Source organism: Leopardus geoffroyi, chromosome B4 (assembly GCF_018350155.1).
Source record: "Leopardus geoffroyi isolate Oge1 chromosome B4, O.geoffroyi_Oge1_pat1.0, whole genome shotgun sequence".
Lineage (NCBI taxonomy): Eukaryota > Metazoa > Chordata > Mammalia > Carnivora > Felidae > Leopardus > Leopardus geoffroyi.
Window position 1 is genome coordinate 64,435,258 of NC_059341.1, and position 20,144 is coordinate 64,455,401.

At 40.5% G+C, this 20,144-nt stretch overlaps 2 protein-coding genes and 1 long non-coding RNA gene across 10 annotated transcripts in view; 1 reads left to right on the forward strand and 2 right to left on the reverse strand.

Annotated features, from left to right (window-relative positions):
- Positions 1-1,053: 1,053 nt before the first annotated feature.
- Positions 1,054-8,735, reverse strand: LOC123591288. Its single transcript, XR_006709209.1, has 2 exons — positions 8,617-8,735; positions 1,054-1,331 (listed from the first exon to the last, which is right to left on the reverse strand). It is a non-coding gene; the product is annotated as an uncharacterized LOC123591288 (long non-coding RNA).
- Positions 8,371-14,707, forward strand: ETFBKMT (electron transfer flavoprotein subunit beta lysine methyltransferase). 7 transcript variants are annotated; one of them, XM_045465365.1, is made up of 6 exons: positions 8,371-8,674; positions 8,799-8,957; positions 9,568-9,718; positions 10,040-10,480; positions 12,787-12,917; positions 13,723-14,707. In XM_045465365.1, exons 4-6 carry the CDS (start codon positions 10,155-10,157, stop codon positions 14,064-14,066), a joined length of 801 nt encoding a protein of 266 aa, XP_045321321.1. In that variant the 5' UTR covers positions 8,371-8,674; positions 8,799-8,957; positions 9,568-9,718; positions 10,040-10,154; the 3' UTR covers positions 14,067-14,707. The 7 variants fall into 7 exon arrangements, with proteins under 7 accessions (XP_045321321.1, XP_045321322.1, XP_045321320.1 ...); XM_045465366.1 differs by having other exon boundaries at positions 8,804-8,957; XM_045465364.1 differs by having other exon boundaries at positions 8,371-8,656.
- AMN1 (antagonist of mitotic exit network 1 homolog) overlaps positions 14,417-20,144 on the reverse strand; it is a 58,167-nt gene continuing 52,439 nt past the window's right edge. Inside the window, exon 7 of one of the 2 annotated variants that reach the window (XM_045465372.1) lies at positions 14,417-19,270. In XM_045465372.1, coding sequence (XP_045321328.1) covers positions 19,197-19,270 — 74 coding nt within the window. In that variant the 3' untranslated portion in view covers positions 14,417-19,196. The remainder of the gene's footprint in view (positions 19,271-20,144) is intronic. The other variant, XM_045465373.1, reaches the window with a different exon arrangement.

Sequence of the window (20,144 nt, forward strand, 5' to 3'; positions counted from 1 at the left end):
TTGCCCTGAACCCTATCACTTACCCTATAGTCTAGCAACTCCACTCCTAGGTATTTACCTGAGAAATGAAAACACATGTCCACAAGAAGAGTCCTACAGGAATATTCAGAGCAGCTGCTTTATCGGTAATGATCTCAAACTGGAAACAACACAAATGTCAATAAACAGAGAAAGCGATAAACTATGTTCATACAATGGAATGCTACTGAGTGACAAAAGGAACGGAGTGCCAATATCAGTGACAACATGGCAAATCTCAAAAACGTTATGCTGAGCAAAAGAAGCCAGATGCAAAAGCCTACACACGGCGTAATTCCATTTATGTGAAACTTTAGAACAAGTAATAGTTACCTATGGTGATAGATATCAAAACAGTGGCTGCCTAGAAGTGGGTGGGTGGATGGATGAGATTGGATGAGAAGGGGCAGGAGGAACTTTCTGGGGCAATGGGAGTGTTTTATATTTGACAGGCGTGGGTTACATGCATGCGTATATTTATTAAAACTCTCATCAGGGGTGCCTGGCTGGCTCAGTGGGTGAGCATGTGAGTCTTGATCTCGGGGTTGTAAGTTCAAGCTCCACGTCAGTTGTGAAGATTACTTAAAAGTAAAATCTTAGAAAAAAAGATCTCTCATCAGACTGTTTGCTTAAGATTTGTGCATTTCAGAGAATGGAATTAGGCCTCAACCAGCGGGGGAGAAAAGGGAAACAAATCCCTGTCCTCATGGCAAGTCCCTGTCCTCAGTTCAATAAGCAAAATAAGGGATGAATACCTATGGAGAAAAGCAAAACAGGGAAAGGAAGGATTACTGTTTTATTTTATGATTTATGTATTTATTTATTTAGGAAGGATTGCAATTTTAAGTAGACTGGTAAGACCTTATGGAGATAGTAGCATTTGAGCAGACTTAAAAGAGAGGAGGGGTCAAAATCTCCAACAAAATACTAGAGAACTGAATTGGACAGCATAGTAAAAGGAACATACACCATGACTAGGCACGATTTACCCCTGCAATACAAGGATGATTCAACATACAAAAAAAATTTTTTTTAAATCTAAAATCTGTTTATTGGAATAGTTTCCATGCATGATGATTCGGGGTGATTTTGGTACTAAAGGAGCATCCTTCTGTAAGCTTGGCTGTTCCTCCTGTGGGTTGGTACAGGACAGTGGAGCAGCCCACACACAAAACCACTGTCCATGATGTAGGAGCTGGGGCTCTGCGCCAGGCGCTCCTTCTTGTGCTTTCTCTTCTCCTCTTCTGGGGACGGGTGCGGGAGGTCCTTCGTGAGGAGCATGTTCTCCTGGGCAGGTAGTCATTGCTGGAAAGCTTCAACATACAAAAATTGATCGATGTCATACACCACATTAACAGAATGAGGGGGGAAAACCACTCAGTCATCTTAATTGATACAGAAAAAGCATTTGGCAACTGAGGGGTTAGTTGTGCTCGTGGTCCGAGGGAAGACCATTCCACGTGGTCCAATGGAAGACCATTTGTGGTATAGCAAGTGTAAGGACCCTGAAGCCGGAAACAGCAAGTGTATTTGAAAACAGCAAGATGATGGGTCTGGCATGTTTGAAAAGGTGTTGAAGGGGGCAGATGATAGGAGTGGAAGTCAGAGAAGGGGCCAGGCTTGTGTGATGGAAGGCACGGTGGGTGCAGTGCTACTGGAGGGCATACAGGGGGGCATTCACATGATCTGACTTCCTTTTCAAAGGATCCCTCTGGCTTTTTCCATTGGGAACAGACCACAAGGAGCAAGGGTGGAAATGGAGAGGTTAGGAGGGCTAGTGCAATAATCCAGATGGTAGGTGATGGTGACTTGTACCAGAGAGAAGCAGTGCCGGTGGTAAGAAGTGGTAAGATTCTGGGCATATATTTTTTAATGTTTATTTATGTAAAAAGTTTTTAATGTGTATTTATTTTTCAGAGAGACAAAGAGTTGTGAGTGGGGAGGGGCAGAGGGACAGGGAGGCACAGAATCTGAAGCAGGCTCCAGGCTCTGAGCTGTCAGCACAGAGACCGTCACAGAATTCGAACTCACGAACTCACAAGATCATGACCTGAGCCAAAGTTGGAGGTTTAACCGCTGAGGCACCCAGGTGTCCCTGATTCTGGGTATATTTTTGAAGGTAGAGTCTATAGGATTTGGTGGTGGATTAGTTGTGGAGTGTGTGTGTGTGTGTGAGAGAGAGAGAGAGGGGGGGGGGGGAGGGAGGGAGGTGATACGGAGAGGGAGAGAGGGAGACGGATGGAGAGGGAGAGGGAGGGAGAGAAGGAGAAAGCAGGAGAGAAGAAGAGAGCAGTGAGAGAGAAAGCAGGCAGAGAATGTGTCATGGGTGACACCAAATCTTTCTTAAACTTTAGGATTTAGCTATCATCGGTGATAAGTGTTTCCGCCGTATTTTACAACTGAATGAATGTATGGTAACATTGTGAGTGAGAATCTGCTCTTTACACAGAATTAAGCCTATGTCACAGTTGCAGGGTTTGTTGGTTTTTGTTTTTCTTTGACCATTTAGCTGACACACCTGGCTGATGTTAAGCTTGCTTATCACTAGATGGCACCGTAGCTTTAGTTGGCAGAAGACTGCGTGTTTCAGTAACAGCTCAATCCCTTTCATTGCAAACTGGTCTTAAAGGGCCAGCTGTCAGGATTTTTAGGCGTGACTAAGTGACCTGGGTTTGTAAGTTTGCCTCCTGAAGGAGCAGCAACCTCAGATGAGGAACTGAAAAGAAAAAACCTACACATTCACACCGACATGGTCCTACACAATGGTTGCGAGGATAGTTTGGTGGAGAGAACCTAGAAGGAAGCTTAAGCTCTAGAAACCCCCTAACTTCACACTTCAAACGTCTGGGGAGAAGCACATTCTGGGATGGCAGAGGCAAATCACACTTCCTTGCATGCAATTTTTTTTGCAAGTAAGCTTTACACCCAACGTGGGGCTTGAACTCAAGACCCTGATATCAAGAGTCACATGCCCTACAGACTGAGCCAGCCAGGCACCCCTCCTTGGGTGCAATTTATGTTCTTTGCATCTTGAGGCTGTTTTTAGAACAAAACTGAAGTGTCAATATTTTATTAGAAATATATTTACAAATTTATTTGTAATTTGTATTTATAAACACTTAAAAGTTATGTTATGTTGGGACACCTGGGTGGCTCAGTAGGTTAAGAGTCCAACTCTTGGTTTCAGCTCAGGTCATGATCTCAGTTTCGTGAGTTTGAGTCCTGCATCAGGCTCTATACTGGCAGTGCAGAGCTTGCTTGGGATTCTCTCTCTCTCTCTCTCTCTCTCTCTCCCCACTCCCCCACTCACACTATTTCTCAAATAAATAAACTTAAAAATTTTTAAAAATTATGTTATATTTATAAACAATATTCTCCCAATGTGGCAAAAGAAGTTATGTTTTTCTCATCATTCCATATAATTCCATTAGCTTTATTGTTCTCCCGGCACTGAGGAAAAACGAAGATAGAAAGCCCCTATTTTTGGTGTACCTGAATTGTGTAAGAACAGAAAACAATGCAACAATTTCGATTTAAAATAAGCCACAAGCCTCAATCAGTTAAGCGTCCACCTCTTGGTTTTGGCTCAGGTCATGATCTCACAGTTCATGAGATGGAGCTTTACCTTGGGCTCTGTACTGACTGTGCGGAGCCTACTTGGGAGTCTCTCTCTCCCTCTCTTTCTGCTCCCACCCCCCGCCAAAATAAATAAATAAACTTTAAAACTATTTAAAAAATAAAATGAGATGATTTGAATAGAAGATGAATGGATGGCAAATAAGCATATGAAAAGATGCTCAAACAACATAGATGAATCTCAAAATAATCATGTTGAGTGAAAATAAAGATGAAAAAGAGTACATACTGTATGATTGCTTTCATATAAGAATCTAGAAAATACAAATTAATCTATGGTGACAGAAAGCAGATCAGTGGCTTCATGGGGATGGAGGAGGGGATGTGGGCAGGGAGGGGTGGGGGGGGGGAGAGAACACGGGGACACCGAATATGTTCACTATCTTGATTTTGGTGATGGTTTCATGAGTGTATACATACATCAAACATCAAATTGTACACTTGAAATATGTAAAGTTTATTGCATGTTAATTATACCTCAATAAAACTGTTAAAATTTAAAAATGAGACACCGATGTGTAATGTTTGTTAATTTACTCATTTATTTGCTTTCTCTTTCACGTAGCAGAATTTATTGAATATCTTAACCGTGCCAAAAGATAAAAGAGGAAAGAGATGGTCTGCCTCTCAGTCTAGTAGAGGAGCCAGGCAGTGACAGTGCTGCATGATATTCCTGTCGGATAGACCCGTAAGAAGCTAAGAAAATGTCAAGATTAGTGTGTATGTGTGTTGGGGAAGGCGTTTCAGAGGGCCTCGACCCTGAGCTGAGTTCTGAAGGATGACGAGGCGGTTAGAGACAGTGAGGATGGGTTGTCTATGTGGGGGTGGCCCTAGCTTGCTGTCTTCATCAAGGCTTAGGGTGAGAGGACAAGGCCCAGAGGCAGGGGAGCAAACTGTAGGAGAGAGAAGGAGCGTCTTGAAACCAGGCGGGATAGAGAGATAGGGACTGATCCCTAAGACCCTGGGAAGCTGTGAGCAGGAACTGGACTCTGACAGGGAAGGTCTGGGGAATCAGGGAGGATTTTAAGCAAGGGAGAACATGATCAAATAGCATGGTTTAAAGAGCATGGACAGGTCAAGTTGAGAAAGAAACACCAATATTCTTGCCCTCAGGTTTTTCCATCATTATGGTTACACAAGTATATTTAACTAGCCTCCAAGTCCTGCTAGGAACTTTTTCCTGAATCTGTTCAGATGTGTCCAATTCTTTCCATCCTTGGCACAACTGCCTTAGTTCTGTCCTCATTATTGCTTGCTTGGATTACCACTACATCCTCTGATAGGGGTCTCCTTGTCCTCTGTCCTGCCTCTATGCTCTACCCGCAGCTTAAAACATTGCTCTGAAACTCAATCTGATCCTCTCAGTCTTAACTGAAAACCTGATCTTCAGCCTCCAGTCTTGTGCCTTACCAACACTATCTCCACATTTCCAACGATAATCAGTTTCAGTGTACTTATCAAGCATTTACAATATGCCAAGAACTGTGCTAAGCACTTTACTTTTTTTCATTAAATCCTCCCAATTCATTTTTATCATCATCACTATTTTACAGCTGAGAAAACTGATTCTTAGTGTAGGGGAGGGAAAGCTTTCCTCTACCTCTTATGAGATCTTCATATTTAACTGAGAGAAGATAAATGAACGGAAAAAAAATAGAACGTAAACATGCAACACATACAGAACTCACTCATGAGTAACTCAAAGGGGGTGGTTAGAATTTGGCACTCCTACATCTAACTCAGTAGGTGATGGGCAAGAGTAGAGAGGGCACTTACAGGAATGACTTTTTGGAAACATCAGTGGTTCTTTAGGAGAACAGGTAGGAGATAATTTTGAGACAATGTCTGTTTGGGCGTGGTATTGATTTCTCAAGTGTAAGAGGATTAGTTGCTCCCAGGAAGGGGCTTATGACAGTTGAGTTCTTTTGGGATGCTCTGCTTTGGGCAGATAAGGGGTTTCAGGAAGTCAAATCTCTTCAGCTCAAAAGAATTCTTATGCTGAAGTAGCATATTTTGGGGTGTCATATCCTGGTCCCCCTCATTAGGAAGGTTTTTAATGTACCTGAGGTCATTTAGCCAATAAGTATAACTGACTTAAAAAACCCTTGAAGACAAATTTCAGTACAGAACAAGATTTTTTACTTGCACTTGCAAGAGAGTCTGCTTATCAGATAGCTGGCTCTCTGAAGAAAAAGAAAAATGTAGGCAGATATTTAGAGGTAAAAATCATAAAGTTAAGTGATAGCTCAATTGTTATTAGACACTTGACAAGTCTGCTTGGTAGCATTTGGGTCAATTTTAATAAAAACAAGACAGTTCTTTCTTTTAACTAAGAAATAATAATACATCAACACCAAGCAACAACAGAAAGAAAAATCCATGTCTGTTTTTCATGACTTATCTGGTCTATCTTATCTTATAGGAACGTAAGGCCTTTTCTGGACTATAGAATATACAATAGCCCAGGAAAAAACATTTAAGTTGTATCATAGAGAAAGAGAGGAAGGTAGGATTGGAGAGAGACTACTTCTCAGAATAGAAAGTGGATCAATTTTAAAATTATTAAGGTGGGCTGGGGCAGCTGGGTAGCTAAGTGGGTTAAGCTACCGGCTCTTGATTTCGGCTCAGGTCATGATCTCAGGGTTCATGAGTTGGGAGCCCCACATCAGGCTCTCTGCTGTCGCACGGAGCCAGCTTTGGATCCTCTGTCTCCCTGTCACTTCCCCTCCCCCACTCGCATGCGCTAACCTTCTCAAAAATAAATAAACATTTAAAAAAAATATTAAGGTGGGGAAAGGACATTGAGCAGTCCCTTTACCTAGTTCCAAGTGTTGGTTAAAGTAGCTTCACATTACTAAATGCATCTTCAGTGATGAGCACTTAGATTTTCTCTTTAAAGTTTATTGATTTATTTTTGAGAGAGACAGGGACAACATGAGTTGGGGAGGGGCAGAGAGACAGGAGAGAGAATCCCAAGCAGTTTCCTCGGCACTGTCAGTGCAGAGCCCTAAGCAGAGCTCAAACTCTTGAAACCGGGAGATGGTGACCTGAGCTGAAACCAAGAATCTGATGCTAAACTGACTGAGCCACCCACGCGCCCCTTGAGCACTTAGATTTTTACTACAAATCCTCTTTTGTAGCAACATTAGGCTTGCTTCTTCTTCCTGGTGTCTTGGGCAACAATTGGGTCGTTCATGCTATTCACTGGGATAGAACACAGAAGCTAGTTAAAAATAATTCTTTGACAAATTGATCTTGAACATGTATTAAGGTTTATTGCTAGTGAGGGAATGGGAGAGCATGTGGAAATAAGAAGTTATAGTTGAGAAAACAAAGGTTTACATCAACAGCTAATTTTTTAAAAAGTAGCTAGTTAATAAATAGAGTTTTATTCACAGTCATTAGCTTTATAGAGGAAATCTAGGGCAGAATGACTCAGAAATGCTAGGTGTGTAGCCTACCAATTTAAAATAAGTATTCATGCAAGCTATTTAAAATTTAAAATAAGCTATTCATGCAAGAAGGAAACGATAAGGATGCATCTGGGCTTGTTAACTGGAGTAACAGTTTCATTCCCTTCTAGTAGTTCCTAGAAGTTCCAGTTTACAGGGAAAATGGGAAACCCCATAAACTGAGGGCAGAAATGGAAAACAGAAGCAACGAGCTCTCATTTTGAAAGGTGGCTGCCAGATACTGCAAACTAAGACGCAGAAACATGGTTTGTCTGTTTTTTCATTTGGGGTCAATTTTCCTTTCCTTTGGCACAGCAGAGCAGGTTTTAATTGTTGTCAGGAGGGATGGTGAGTTGATTTTGGACTATATTTAGTTGAAGGTTGGAAGATGGACATATGGGTCCAGAACTCGAGTGATATAGGTTGCAAACAGATTTACATTGTACATTTATGAAAATTATTGTAAAAGGGAAGACATACATCATGATTTAATCTCAGTTGAAGGTAAGCGTCATAAAAGGCTTATACTGTGTCTATTTTGCTCACCATTCTATGCAGGGTGCCTAGAAGTGTGTGAAGGGGCTCAGAAGGAATTGCCCCAAGGTATGCCACTTTGGCCTGCAGATTATTTCTGAGCTGAAAACAATCAAGGTACAAAAAAGACTCAGGAAGAAACTGACCTCCCCTAACTGCCTAAAAGAATTTAAAAAGAGGACCTGCTCCAGAAGAGAGCTATCACCATAGATGACTATAGTATAAGATGAATTAGATGTGATTAGGGAGGAATTTAGCAGTCTTAAAATTCCTCTCTATGTCCCATTGTTTCCTATGGGGCAGCAAACATTTCTTTACCAAACATTTACTCCTTTTCATCTTCTGTGAATTGCTTTCCTTCCCTTTGAAGTCCCAAACTCCCTTCTCCTCAGTTCAGGATGACATATATCCTCATTTTATCTTCCTGCCTTTTCATTTCTCCTGTACCTGGCATTCCCCATAGGTACAAAATTCAATTTGGTCTTCTTCTGTTAATGTATTTAATGTCAATTTAAGACTAAGATCAGCTGGAAGAAGCTTTGAAGGGTAGAGGAAAGGAAGAGAAACCTGTTTCCTCTCCAACACGTGCCTGGCACAAAGCAGATGCTCCAGTTTGACTGGATGTTGTAGAAATCAGAGTTTGGCGGTTCCCGGTTTCCACAGGGAGGTGGAGCGCCACCTCCTCCGGAAGCCCTGTCCCTTTAAGAAAGGTAGGAAAAGGGAGAGAGAGGCTGCTGGGAAGGAGGGCGGGGCCCTCTGCCACCCGGAGCAGCGCGTCAACCTCCACGCGGGGGCTCGCAAGCGCCAGGCGCGCTTCTAAAAAACGCAGGAAAAGACGCACTGGGGCCGGGGGCTTAGCTTCCCTGGGCCCTGTTAGCCCAGCCTGGTAAGAAGAGGACTGTGTCTGCCCCTTTAAGGCTGACTCCTGTTCTCCTTGGAGGGAAATAACGTGGTCACACACACATTTGGGACTTACCCTTTTGAACTTCCCCTTTTTTCCTTAACAGTGCGTACAGGTGGCAAGTGTCCTCTACGTTAAGTCGCGTGTTCATAACAGATGCTTCATTGGTGCTGGAGTGGGAGGGGGAAACGTCGGTCTAGAAGACATGGTGTCCCAAACCAAAACCAGTTTCACGTTTGTTCTGCTGTATTTTTAAGCTTAGGCTTGTGCGATTCAAGGGCTGACCCGATACTTCTAATAGAAGGAGTCCAGTGAGAAGGCAGGCTGTTAGAGACCCTGGGATCCCGAGGGCACGACCCGGAGATGATTAACACCCGCTGGAAGTCTGTACCGAGTTCACACAAGTGGCCTGACAGGTATTTTAGCCTGCCCTGTGTTTTGATATTTTAATTGATCGCTTGCATTTACAAGTGGGAGTTTATGTGTAAATATCTGGGTTATTATCTTGGGAAGATCTGGCAGTGTGTTCTTCCCTGACCAGTTTGCTGGCCTCTTTGGACTATTGAGAAACCATCTCCAGTTCGCTACAGTCTTTCTGTTACAACCATTGGCATCACTCATCACGAGTCTGGACCCTAGTAAGGGTTTGAGTTTGGGGCCCCTCCTCTAAATATTGGAGTGGATGGATATATGACTATTTAAAACATTTATGTAGAACAGATCAGAGGTCCCAAGTAACTGGGTGTATAGTTCGTGTTTAAACTGCTGTTCCTTACTCTTGCTTATTCTCATTCAAGGTGTTTTTCTGTTGGAACAAGCGTTTTTGGCCCAGGCTTGGGAAAGATGAGTCATCAGAGATATTTACAGAAAGATATTTGGGAGTTGATATTCTTTTGTGACAATTAAATCCACAAAGTTTTCTTTTAAGGAAAACATCTGAATCTTGATTACATTGATGTTTTATGCTACAACAATTTTTATTGAAATAGAGTGTACTCAGTATGATTTATATGTCTTTGTCCATAGGCAGTTATAGTTTGTTAACCTCCACAACTCTTGGCAAGGCTTCATAAAAGCAAGACCAGTGTTTGCCCTGGTAATAACTCTGCCTCACCCACTAGAATCTAAGCTTCCTGAAGCCGCAGACTTTTATTTTGTTCAGGGTGCGTGCTTAAAGGTAAGTGATTTATTCAATGTGTGAAAGCACTTTAAAGGTAAACCTTACTTTATGTAACAGGCATGTTCCCAAGGATTTCTCTCAGATTCAAATGCGTGTATATTTGTTGTTCTAAATTATTAAAAGGCTTTTGTTGTGAAAAGGCTTCCTTTTTGAAAGGTTGTATTTTCCTAAATTGATGCACCAACACTTCCATCTGAAATGGACTTGCACTTGTGAATCATCTGCTACAGAGCTTACACTGTAATATTTTCTCACTGTGTAATGGGATTTGGATGTGTCAGTGAGCCTTGGAATTTTCAGCTTTATTTCTGTTTTTAGAGACGCACAGATTTCCAGTTGAGATCAGTGGCAGCCAGACCCTTCCTTCCTCATGAGGAGCAGCAGCTCTTGTCAACAGCATCACTGACAGAACCTGTGTTTTGGAAAAGGACTGATGGCTTTGAGCCTGGGTGGGAGAACATTTGCACCATTTCCTGTGAACCACTCTGGTGTCTTTCTGAAAGCTGTGAGAAGCAATGGCCTTCCCTTGTTTCCCTGGAGCCACAGCCCCTGGAGAAGAACTGGAAACGTTTTGGATCCTGAGATGAAAGCTTTCCTGGAAGGGAACACTGAAGTCACCAACAGAGGCAGCCTCACTCCTGAAATCCGGTTGCGGCTTTTGACACCAAGATGCAAGTTCTGGTGGCAAAGAGCTGACCTGTGGCCCTACAGCGATCCTTACTGGGCAATCTACTGGCCAGGAGGCCAAGCCCTGTCTAGGTACTGCCCTAATTGAAATGGGAACCTTTAAGGACCATTCAGATCCTTTCTGTTTTCTACAGATCCTTTTTTCTGCATTCTCCTTCTCACAAAAAACCAGAGCAAATCCCTAAATTCTTGTTTGTTTAATTTGGAACAGTTTACTTCAGGCTTATCAAGGTAATTCCCCATATACACTTCTCTGTACAAGAGAAACCCTAGGGTCAGCTGTCAAGACCATTGCCAGCTATAAATGATCTGGAAATTTCACACTATTCTCAGGTTCATGGTTCATAATATATGGCCAGTGCAGAGTTCCTAGATGGAAACTAAAGCCCCAGTCCTTCAGCTTTCCTAGTTTAATTTCATAAATATTGCTCCTCGAGCCTCACACTCCCTCCATCATTGCATCTTAATCTCTCAAAGAACAAGAGATATGAGTGGGCCCCACAAAGGTTCCCTCTTCTGTAGTGGTTTATTGACGTCTCAAGTGAACTCTGGACTTGAATCAGCATTTTTTTTTTTTTTAAAGTAAGCCATATGCCCATTGTGGGGCTTAAACTCATGTCCCCAAGACCAAGGGTTGCATCTCTACTGACTGAGCCAGACAGGCGCCTCTGAATCTGCATTTTTTAAGGTCTCCTAATTCCCCAGACTGCAAAAGTGTTCTTTTTTTTTTTTTTTTTTAAGTGTATTTATTTATTTTTAGAGAGAGAGAGCACATTCGAGCAGAAGAGGGGCAGAGAAAGAGGGAGAGAAAAAATCCCAAGCAGGCTCTGTGCTGTCAGCTCAAGTCCTGGGGCTCCATCCCACGAACCTCAAGATCATAAATGAACCTCAATATCACGACCGGAACCAAAATCTAGAGTCGGAGGCTTAACCGACTGAGCCACCCAGGCACGCACAAAGGTGTTCTTTAGAACATTTTCTCACACATTCACACTATGCTTTTTATTAAAACACAGCTGCTGAAACAAAGGCAAGACCTTGCAGCATTTCAATCTGGTCTTTGCTCTTGGATTGGTAAATGATTAAACCTGTTTATGCCTTGAGGTTCTAGAGCTCTGAAATGAAAAGGATAAGGACTTCTCATTCATAGGTATCATATGGCCTAACAGAACTAATGTTGCTTATAGTTTTAAATGTAAATTAAATAAATGTAAATATAGGGCTTTTCAGAGAATGAAGATTGGAAAGCTTTCTAGGTGTTAATAAACAATTCTGATTTTCTGGTTGTTGTTGGCAAATTTTCAAGCTTTCTTCACTTACATCCTACCTTAAAAATATTGACATTTTAAATGACGTCTATTAAAGTGATTGTTTATCAACTTCAAATACAAATTCCTTAACAGACTGAATCAGAGGCTGCACATCGGTGCACCCACAGATGTGTTTTGTTTGGCCTTGTAAGCTTAAAACAAAAAATTAGTTGCTAACATTTTACAACTTGGAAAACTTCATGTAAAAATCTACTCTGACTTGAAAAACAGGACTATGTGATAACATGGGATTTTGTGTGGCAACAGGGAGCTGAAGATGGGGTAGCAGCTCTCCCTTTAGCCTGGCCATGGACACCGCTACTTTGCCATAGTCCCTGCTGTTCTTCACTTTCCACTAGTAAGGTCGAGTGTCAGTTGATAATTATTATTTCAGGGTTTCTCATCCATCTTCATTGTTTGATAACTATTTATCCCTGGTCCAAATTCTTTAGTTGAACTGGACTGTGTGCCTTATCAGAGAGGTCATTATAATGTTAGCAGTAGGTAAAACCATTCTAGGATGAACAATCAAGAGGAGACTGTGAATATCGGATCTCACTTACTGAGTCCTGATTGTAGCAGTATTTTGTCTGCTTATATTCTTGGTGCTCAACAGTTTCTGGATCCTAGTAAAGTGCTCAGTACTTTAAAACGACACATTTTTGGTGGGTGCTTGGCTGGCTCAGTTAGTAGAGCATGTGACTTTTCATCTTAGGGTCATGAGTTCAAGCCCCATGTTGGTGTAGAGCTTAAAAAAAAAAAAAGGCTTTTTCTTTTATTATTTAAAAAAAAAAATTTTTTTTTTAACGTTTATTTATTTTTGAGACAGAGAGCATGAACAGGGGAGGAGCAGGGAGAGAGGGAGACACAGAATCTGAAACAGGCTCCAGGCTCTGAGCTGTCAGCACAGAGCCCAACGCGGGGCTGGAACTCCTGGACCGTGAGATCATGACCTGAGCCGAAGTCGGACGCTTAACTGACCAAGCCACCCAGGCGCCCCGCCATTTCTTTTATACTTCTTACTGACCTCCCATCTCAGATAGTGTTTTTTTCTTTCTTTCTATGTAGGTATCTTTTGGATAATCCTGATGTTGTCAGAGGAAGGTCTGTATTGGATCTTGGGAGTGGATGTGGAGCTACAGCTATTGCTGCTAAGATGGGCGGGGCATCGAGGATCTTGGCCAATGACATAGACCCTAGTAAGGATTTCATATTTAAAAATATTTAAAACTCAACTTTATTTTCTTTCAGGATAAATATCTATAGATGCCTCAACGTGATAGCTTATTTCCATGCGTATTTTGTAATCTGATATCGTGAACTTATGTTCGGTGGGATATTGATATTATCTGTGAGGATCCTGTGAGGCCTGAATTAAGTACATTTTTCTTAACAGGATTTATATTTATGTCTGTCAGATATCCCAAGGCGATACCAGTTGGGAGCCTGGGAGCACTCACTGTTAATTTCTGGGCTGCGAATTTCCTGAAATATGTAGGTTGTGTGTATTTGACCCCAAACCGAAGTGAGGAGAGGCCTTGGGTTCTTAAGGGAGATTTTAGTCCATTAAAACCCAAGTTGAGACAGGTAAGTTTTAATTTCATCTGAGTTTCTTTTAGTTTTCAGTTTTACCGAGGATTTAGCTCTTGAAGATCCTGTTTTATACAGGGGTCTCAGTTCTAACTTGCCACATTGCTCAAGCTCAAGGTTTGTTTCCCTGTCTCCTAGACTAACAAACCAAACCTCTTGGTTTCTAGGTCAGCAAATGTTCCTTAAAACCTCCACAGTTTTAGGTGTTTTGTGTTGTTTTGTTTTGTTTTCAGGATATCCATTCATATATCTGAAGCAGTAAATGGTTTCTATTGGTGTAAACTGCTTTACCTAAAAAACAACTTACAACAAAAGGGAAAAAATATTGTTAGGAGATTTTCTGAATCACTTAAATGAACCAATAGGGAATCAAAACTGCCCAGCATATACCAATGCATTTTGTTCTTTTTAAAGTTGCAGGAATGGCTATCACACTGAATTGTGAATTGAACCAACTGAATCCTTTTCCAATTTTAACCAAAAACATTTTGGATTTGGAACAAGATAAGTGGGACCTTGTTGTGCTTGGAGACATGTTTTATGATGAAGCCCTTGCAGACAGTCTTCATCAATGGCTGAAGAATTGCTTTTGGACTCACAGAACTCGAGTACTGATTGGTGACCCTGGGCGACCCCAGTTCAGTGGACATAGCATTCAACATCAGCTGCACAAAGTGGTAGAATATTCACTTCCAGAGCCTACTAGGAAGGAAAACAATGGATTGACAACAAGCACCGTATGGGATTTTCGGCCTTGAGTTGTCCAAGTGCTTCTAAGATGAATATAGCTATGTTTGGGTTTACTCGTAAGAGACCTGCCAGTTTAGAGCATGCTGTTCCTGTTAAATGGCAAATCTTGTTTCCAAAATGTGAAGGCTTAAAGTTTTGTCAGCTGTTGTCACGTAGTTCTGCATTATGCCAAATATACAAATCTCTACCTGCAATTTTCTAGTTTTACTGCTGTAGGGATAGAAATATAAAAGACAGTACCAAAATGGTAGCAACATGTAATTTAAGTAGTGGAGAGAAATGAGAAAGTGTGGCAAAGTCTGTTCGTGTAGTTGAGGACAACTATATGATATATCTTTGAATTAAACACAATACAAAATATATAAGAATGCTGTATTTCCAAAAAATTACCTGTAAAGATCAAAGATGCAGTTAGTATGGTACAGAGTACACGGGCTTTGGAGTCAGGCAACTCTGTCACTTTCTAGTTGGGATTTTCAGGTAGTTAAGCTCTCTGAGCTCTAATTTCCTCATCTATAAAATTGTACCAAAACTTAGTAAACCTCACCTCAAAGGCTATTATATTAAATGAAAGCATAAAGTACATAATATATAATAGGACCTCAATGGACAGTCATGCATAAAAATAAAGATTCTAGAATTTCCTACATACTCTGTACTGTGACACCTTATGATGCCTCTTTATATCTCGCTAAGGTTAGCTAGAAATTGGTTATGCTACCACTACATGTCCCAGGTTGTCAGGATCTGATAAGTCAGAAAAAACCCTATGACATAAGTGAGAATGTAAAGAAGAATATGTACAGTATACCACTATTTATATAGAAAAGATATACATATGTACTTACATATATGTTCACATATAAAATACGTATTTGCTTGCAACATACATAGACTATCCCTGAAAAGATAAATAAGTAACTGGTAACAGTGGTTGCGTTCGGGGTAGGGTACCAGACAGCTGGTAGACTGGGGTGGGAGGGAGACCTAGGTTTTACCTTTGGGTCTTATAATTTTGTACTAATTATATGTACTACATTTTCTTTTTTTTTTTTTTTACTTTTTTTAATGTTTAGTTTTGAGACAGTGAGCACGAGTGGGGAAAGGGCAGAGAGAGGGGGACAGAAAATCTGAAGCGGGCTCCACCCTGACAGCAGCAAGGCAACGCGGGGCTTGAACTCATGAACTATGAGATCATGACCTGAGCTGATATCAGACGCTCAACCTACTGAGCCTCCCAGGTGCCCCTATGTACTATATTTTCTATTTTCTAATTTAAAACTAAACACCAGCATCATATATGTTACAAGTGAAGTAGAAGATGCAGCCTTTCTAATGTGCTCTCATGTTCTTATACACTGCTTAGGAATTGTTTATAACATACGCATTATATGTAAGCTTTCTAATAATACATGCATGCCACTGGGATTAGGGTACCAAGGAGATGTGATCAGTTATAGTCATACGGCAGAAATGTGCAGAAAGCAGTAAAGGACAAGTTGTTGCTTAGATAGGAAAATAGGATAATTAGATGGGAATTTTGGAGCTGGGGCTGCAGAGGAACTTGGGATTCTTGAACTTGGAAGTCAGAATTTATTCCAGCCTACTGAAACAACTTTTGTGCATCTAATTCCTGCTGGTTTACTGGGTCTCAAACATTATCAACTGTAAATTTTTATTCAGCCTTGGTTAAAATTAATAGAAATTACAGGCTACAATGGCATTGGATGATATTTGAGAGGAAAGAGTTTTGTTGACATATCCTTTGAAGATTCAGAGTATTCTGCTGGTTATTGCCCTTCTTAGCAAGATAAGAAAGAGAAAATTGGAGAAAATTACACTCTGGAGCACTGTGGAAATTAACCTGAGACAAAGAGAAGATTTAAGCTTAAATATCTACGAACCCTGCTTCTATTATCCTCTCTTGATGATTTATTTGGAGAGCACAAGAAGGTCGTTGAGGGATCCAAATGTTACTTATTTTAAAATCTCCCATGTATATAATGGTGAGCTGTGAATGACTTCATAGTTTAACAAACAGGTTTGTATTAAGACTATTCACATTTAGTGGTGCCTGGCTGGCTCAATTAGTTGGGCATGGGACTCTTGATCTCACCCCACGTTGAGTGTAGATATTACTTAAAAAAATCCTTTTTTTTTTTTTTAAAAAGGACCATTCAGGGAGCGCCTGGGTGGCTCAGTCAGTTAAATGTCCAACTTCGGCTCAGGTCATGATTTCACGGTTCATGGGTTCAAGCCCCGCATCGGGCTCTGTGCTGACAGCTCAGAGCCTGGAGCCTGCTTCAGATTCTGTGTTTCCCTCTTTCTGCCCCTCCCCTGCTTGCCTGTGCTCTCTCTCAAAAATAAACATTTATTTTTAAATTTTTTAAATGTCTTTTAATGTTTATTTTTGAGAGAAAGAGAGAGAGAGAGAGAGACTGAGCATGAGCAGGGGAGGGACAGAGACAGAGGGAGACACAGAATCCGAAGCAGGCTCCAGCCTCTGAGCTGTCAGTGCAAAGCCGGATGCGGGGCTCAAACGCACGAGCTGTGAGGTCATGACCTGAGCTGAAGTTGGACACCTAACCGAGCCACCCAGGTGCCCCAAAAATAAATAAACATTAAAAAAAAAAAATAAAAAAGGACCATTCAATTTTAAAGTGGTTATTGATATAGTTGGATTAATATCTTCCATATTTGTAACTGTTTCCTATTTGTTCCCGAGTTCCTGGTTTACTTTTGGTGTTCTACTCTTGTCCTGCCTTCTCTGCTTTAAAGTTTTTTTTGTTTAATGTTTATTTTTGAGAGAGAGATGGAGCGAGAGACAGAGTGTGAGCAGGGGAGGGCAGAGAGAGGGAAACACAGACTCTGAAGCAGGTTTCAGGCTTTGCGCTGTCAGCACAGAGCCTGATGCAGGGCTCGAACTCATGTACTGTGAGATCATGACCTGAGCCAAAGCCGGGCGCTTAACTGACTGAGCCACCCAGGTGCCCCCTGCCTTCTCTGCTTTAAAAAAAAAAAAAATTTTTTTTTAATGTTTATTTTTGAGAGAGAGAGAGAGAGAGAGAGAGCAGGGGAGGGGCAGAGAGAGAGGGAGACAATCCGAAGCAGGCTCCAGGCTCTGAGCTGTGAGCACAGAGCGTGAAGTGGGGCTCAAACTCACAAAGTGCAAGATAATGACCTGACCTGAAGTCAGACGCTTAAGTCAGACTGAGCCACCCAGGTGCCCTGTGCCTTCTCTGCTTTTAATTGAGCATTTTCTATGATTCTCTCTCTTCCCTTAGGATATCAATTATACATACTAAAAAAAATTTTTTTTAGTGGTATATATTTATAACTAGGCCAAGTCCACGTATAGTACAAGCAGTATTGTAGCACTTAATGACTTTCAGTTTGTTCAGCTTTTATCTTTCGAGGACAGGAGTGATGACTTCCAATCTCTTTATAACATCAGACCAGAAACTGGAAGTACGGAGATTATTTTTATTTATTTATTTTTGTCCTTTATTTTTTTCTGTGTCCATCGATTCAACAAATATTGGGTGCTTGTTATGTACCAGATACTGTTCTAGGTACTGGGAATACAGCAACGGGAAAAATTTTTTTCTGTCTTCGTGAAGCTTATATTCTAGGGTGGGGAGACAGATAGTAAAAAATAGACAAGATGTCAGATGGTGATAGATGGTAAGGAGAAAAATAGAGATCAAGGTAACAGGTGAGGATGATAGAGATAGATAGGCATGGGGTCCTGAAATTTTAAATAGAAATAGCTAATACAACCAGCAATATAAAAAGTCAAGAATATTAAACTGCAAAGTGCTTTAGGAAGATAATCCTTTACAGACCCTAAAAAGCTGATCTTTAGATCTTAAAACTTGTTTCCCCAAGAGAGGAAAAAGCTACTTTGTTTGATATTTACTATTAAATTTTATTGAATTTGTCTTTAGGGGCAGCTGGCTGGCTCAGTTCATAGAGGAGATGAGTCTTAATTTTAGGATTATGAGTTCAAGCCCCACATTGGTGGAACCTACTTAAAAGAAAATTCACAGGTAAAACAGGCTTTACCCATTTTACACATATACCTATGTACCACCTTTGAGGGGCAATATATATATCCATACTATAAACATACCATATTTATAAAGTAATTAATAGTAAGGTCAAGAAATAGAGTTGACTGTGTAAACCCTCCTAAACATGTAGAAGAATTTTGCCTATGCTATACTTCCCTTCTTTTGCACTACATCAGAGTTAAAATAGAAAATCTTTAAGAAAGTCCCACTGAGACAGGCTCATGGCACAGGGAATATTCTGAATTTGGGGGTAGTTTAAACACTGTATATTTCACTGTATACGTGTGATAATAAAAGAGCAATACATTTGAAAACTAAGACCTGTGCTATTTGTTTCACAATGTGAAACCAACAGAGCTTTAGAAACAGCCTCTATAATATTTTGTAGCTACTCATTCTTACACATTCCTGAATGCAGTTTTTAAGGAAGAAATTTCATAGATGCATAGCACGTATTTGGAAAAAGTAGCCATAAAAAGTAAGTGGCTGGGCAAGGGCCTCAGTAACATTCATATGCTGAATGGCTGAGGTGTATGATGTCATGGGTTTATGGCATTAAACTATTATATTTCTTTGTTTTATTGAAATATTGAATTCTGGGAAGATTTAAAGGCCTGATGTTCAGCTTTCCTTTTAGCCAATGACCACTTAAATACTTCAGGAAGGTAGGGGCCAGAAAATAGTTAGGAAGGTAATTATGCCTTTAGAGATGCTTAGAATTCTAATGGTTATTCATATTGGTAAAATTTCTCTTATAATGGCTCAAATATGTAAGTAGGAGAAGGAAATCTCCAGGGAAAACTGGTAATTTAAAACTTTGTTATTTAAGAAACAAACACAATACTCCCCCTACCCCCACCCCGAATACATCAGAGGGCATGCTAGGCTTACCATGTCAAAAACAATGACTCCTCAAACAAACATAGAATAATACCACTATTAAAATGTTTAAGAGTCTGGTTAACTTCAAAGCAAAAACCACATTATTGGAAAGCCAATCTCAAAAACCATTGTTTCCTGGGAATGTAGTATGAAGATCATTGCTTTGATAAGCTTCGATAAGCATCAATAAACAGTCCAAGTCACTTGCTTTAGTTTGTTTGGGCCTACTAATTGCTCCAGGACTTCTCGTGAATGATCTACAAAAGAAAACAATGATAATATATTAACTCACAATAATCAGAAATATTTAATATGTCCTCAATATAAACGAGGGGTGATAATAGCTATTATATCTCATAGGGGTATTTAAAAGATTAAAGGGCATGATATACAAAGAATAGCATACAACTAAAAACATTTAATTAATGGTAACCTTCATTTATTAGCTGCAGTGCACATGTCATAGTAATACTTTTTAAAAATGGGTATTCATTATTTTCTCTGTAATTTCATCTTAATTTCACCAACCAGAGAGTAATGGTATAATTTCACCATTAGTCTGTGTATGAACTTGCCCAGGGTCCTGATGGGAAACAGACATGCTAAAGTGGTGTGCTTGAACAGGGTTTAACAAAACAACTATTTACAAAGGAGTCAGCAGGATTAAAGAAAACCTATAGGTGAGGTAAAGCACCTTGGAAAGCTGCAATATAAATGGTTAGGGGAAGGAGCAGTTACTAGGACAATTTGACTGGTGGGTAAACAGTTCCACATCATACAATATTATTATAAAGCATGATTTTTAATCGATAACTATTATATGAATTCATTATGATTTAACCAATCTATATTATTGGACGTTTAGATGTTCTCAGTTATTCATAATGTATAGCAGCAGTTTTATTATTATTTTTTTTAATATATGAAATTTATTGTCAAATTGGTTTCCATACAACACCCAGTGCTCATCCCAAAAGGTGCCCTCCTCAATACCCATCACCCACCCTCTCCTCCCTCCCACCCCCCATCAACCCTCAGTTTGTTCTCAGTTTTTAACAGTCTCTTATGCTTTGGCTCTCTCCCACTCTAACCTCTTTTTTTTTTTTTTTTTTTTCTTTTTTCCTCCCCCTC

Bases quoted from the DNA above. Each gene is read 5' to 3' on its own strand.
- ETFBKMT (XM_045465365.1), top strand. From the start codon at position 10,155: ATGGCTTTGAGCCTGGGTGGGAGAACATTTGCACCATTTCCTGTGAAC. The intron at 10,481-12,786 runs GTACTGCCCTAA...CTTTCTATGTAG, and splicing joins GGAGGCCAAGCCCTGTCTAG to GTATCTTTTGGATAATCCTG. The intron at 12,918-13,722 runs GTAAGGATTTCA...TTCTTTTTAAAG, and splicing joins GGCCAATGACATAGACCCTA to TTGCAGGAATGGCTATCACA.